This window comes from Oxyura jamaicensis, unplaced genomic scaffold (genome assembly GCF_011077185.1).
Source record: "Oxyura jamaicensis isolate SHBP4307 breed ruddy duck unplaced genomic scaffold, BPBGC_Ojam_1.0 oxyUn_random_OJ102271, whole genome shotgun sequence".
In the NCBI taxonomy this organism is placed as follows: Eukaryota; Metazoa; Chordata; class Aves; order Anseriformes; family Anatidae; genus Oxyura; species Oxyura jamaicensis.
In genome coordinates this window covers 1-2,003 of record NW_023312233.1, presented here as the reverse complement: position 1 = coordinate 2,003, position 2,003 = coordinate 1, and the positions used below count along the sequence as shown (strand labels likewise).

The window sequence follows — 2,003 nt, the reverse complement described above, 5'->3', positions numbered from 1 at the left end:
GGAACAGAATGCAAGATGGTGGATGGGTGGCCAAAATGTGTCCCACTACCATCGTGCAAGAACACCCGTTGTGGAGCTGGAACAGAATGCAAGATGGTGGACGGGTGGCCCAAGTGCGTCCCATTGCCATCGTGCAAGAACTTCCAGTGTGGAGCAGGAACTCAGTGCCAGATGGTGGATGGGTGGCCAAAATGTGTCCCGTTGCCATCGTGCAAGAACACCCGATGTGGAGCCGGAACTCGGTGCCAGATGGTGGATGGATTGCCCAAATGTGTCCCATTGCCCTCATGTAAGAACTTCCAGTGTGGAGCAGGAACTCAGTGCCAGATGGTGGACGGGTGGCCCAGGTGTGTCCCCTTGCCGTCGTGCAAGAACACCCGATGTGGAGCCGGAACTCGGTGCCAGATGGTGGATGGATTGCCCAAATGCGTCCCGTTGCCATCGTGCAACAACTTCCGTTGTGGGGCAGGAACACGATGCAAGATGGTGGACGGGTGGCCCAAGTGTGTCCCTGTGCCCTCGTGTCGGAACTTCCCTTGCAAGGGTGGGACACGGTGCCAGATGGTGGCCGGGAGACCCAAATGTGTCCCCGTACCTTCGTGCCACAACACCAAGTGCGGCGAGGGCATGCGGTGCAAGATGGTGGACGGATGGCCCAGGTGTGTCCACCTCCTGCCGTCCTGCCGGGACATTCGGTGCTTGAAGGGGACCCACTGCAAAATGGTGGATGGGTGGCCCAAATGCGTGCGCAAACAGGTCTTCCAGAGGGAAGTGCCACCACCGCCAGCTCTCCAGGTGCCCCCCTCGTGCCAAAACGTTCCCTGTACGAAAGGGACCACGTGCAAGGTGGTGGAGGGTTGGCCCCAGTGTGTCCCGACCAAGACGTCCCCAAGACGACCTTCCTGCAGTGACATCCACTGTCCCAAAAGGACCACGTGCAAGATGACGGATGGGTGGCCCCACTGCGTCCAGAACCGCCCCTCCTGCAGTGACATCAAATGCGAGAAGGGAACCTCATGCCAGATGGTCGATGGTTGGCCAAGGTGTGTCCAAAGCAAGACGTCCCCAAGACAACCTTGTCGGGACCTCCGGTGTCCCAAAGGAACCTCGTGCAAGGTGACTGATGGCCAAGCGCACTGTGTCCACAACGCGCCCTCCTGTGATGACATCCAATGCCAGAAGGGAACCGTGTGCCACATGGTCGATGGCTGGCCGTGGTGCGGGCCACCCAAGACCTCCTACTCGCAGCCCACCCATAAAACACCGTCGTGTGAGAACATCCGCTGCCAAATGGGGACGGTATGCAAAATAGTAGACGGGTGGCCCAAATGCGTCGGCCCCCTGCCGTCATGCAACGACATCCGGTGTTCCCAAGGCACCGTGTGCAAGATGATCAACGGTTGGCCCAAGTGCATCCACAACCCGCCCTCCTGCAGCAACATCCGGTGCCCGAAGGGGACCAGGTGCCTCATGGCCCACGGTTGGCCCCGCTGCGTGCAGAGTGGACCCTTCCACCAGCAACCAGCTTCTCCCAGCTGGGCAGGCACCAGGAGCTACTTCTACTCCCATCCCATCCCGAAACAGGTGCCCAGCGCGCAGCCATCTTGCGCCAACCTATGGTGTCGCCGAGGGACCTTGTGTAAGTTAGTGGACAACCAACCACGGTGTGTCCCCAACCCACCTTCCTGCAGCGACGTCCAGTGCCAGAAGGGAACCGCGTGCCAGATGGTTGATGGTTGGCCCCGGTGCGTTCAAACCAAGGTCTCACCAAGGCGACCTTCCTGCAGTGATATCCAGTGTCCTAAGGAGACCACGTGCAACATGATTAATGGCCAACCACGATGTGTCCACAACCCACCTTCATGCAGTGATGTCCAGTGCCAGAAGGGCACCACGTGCCAGATGGTTGATGGTTGGCCTCGATGCATCCAAACCAAGATATCCCACATACAACCAACCCAGAAAAAAAGGACGTGTGAGGACATCCAGTGTGCAAAAGGAAC

The 2,003-nt window shown here is 58.9% G+C and overlaps 1 protein-coding gene across 2 annotated transcripts; it reads left to right on the top strand.

Annotated features, from left to right (window-relative positions):
- Positions 1–10: 10 nt before the first annotated feature.
- On the top strand, positions 11–1,993 carry LOC118160155 (prespore protein Dp87-like). Of its 2 annotated transcripts, none has more exons than XM_035314692.1 (2): positions 11–953; positions 1,649–1,993. In XM_035314692.1, the coding sequence occupies exons 1-2, from the start codon at positions 16–18 to the stop codon at positions 1,731–1,733; spliced, it is 1,023 nt and encodes a 340-aa protein (XP_035170583.1). In that variant the 5' UTR covers positions 11–15; the 3' UTR covers positions 1,734–1,993. The 2 variants fall into 2 exon arrangements, with proteins under 2 accessions (XP_035170583.1, XP_035170584.1); XM_035314693.1 differs by lacking the exon at positions 1,649–1,993 and having other exon boundaries at positions 11–226; positions 304–1,073.
- The last annotated feature ends 10 nt before the right edge of the window (positions 1,994–2,003 follow it).

What these genes read in the sequence shown, in the direction of transcription:
- LOC118160155 (XM_035314692.1), top strand. Translation starts at nt 16, where the DNA reads ATGGTGGATGGGTGGCCAAAATGTGTCCCACTACCATCGTGCAAGAAC. An exon ending in ACGTGCAAGATGACGGATGG is followed by an intron (nt 954 to 1,648) that starts GTGGCCCCACTG and finishes TGTGTAAGTTAG; the next exon opens with TGGACAACCAACCACGGTGT.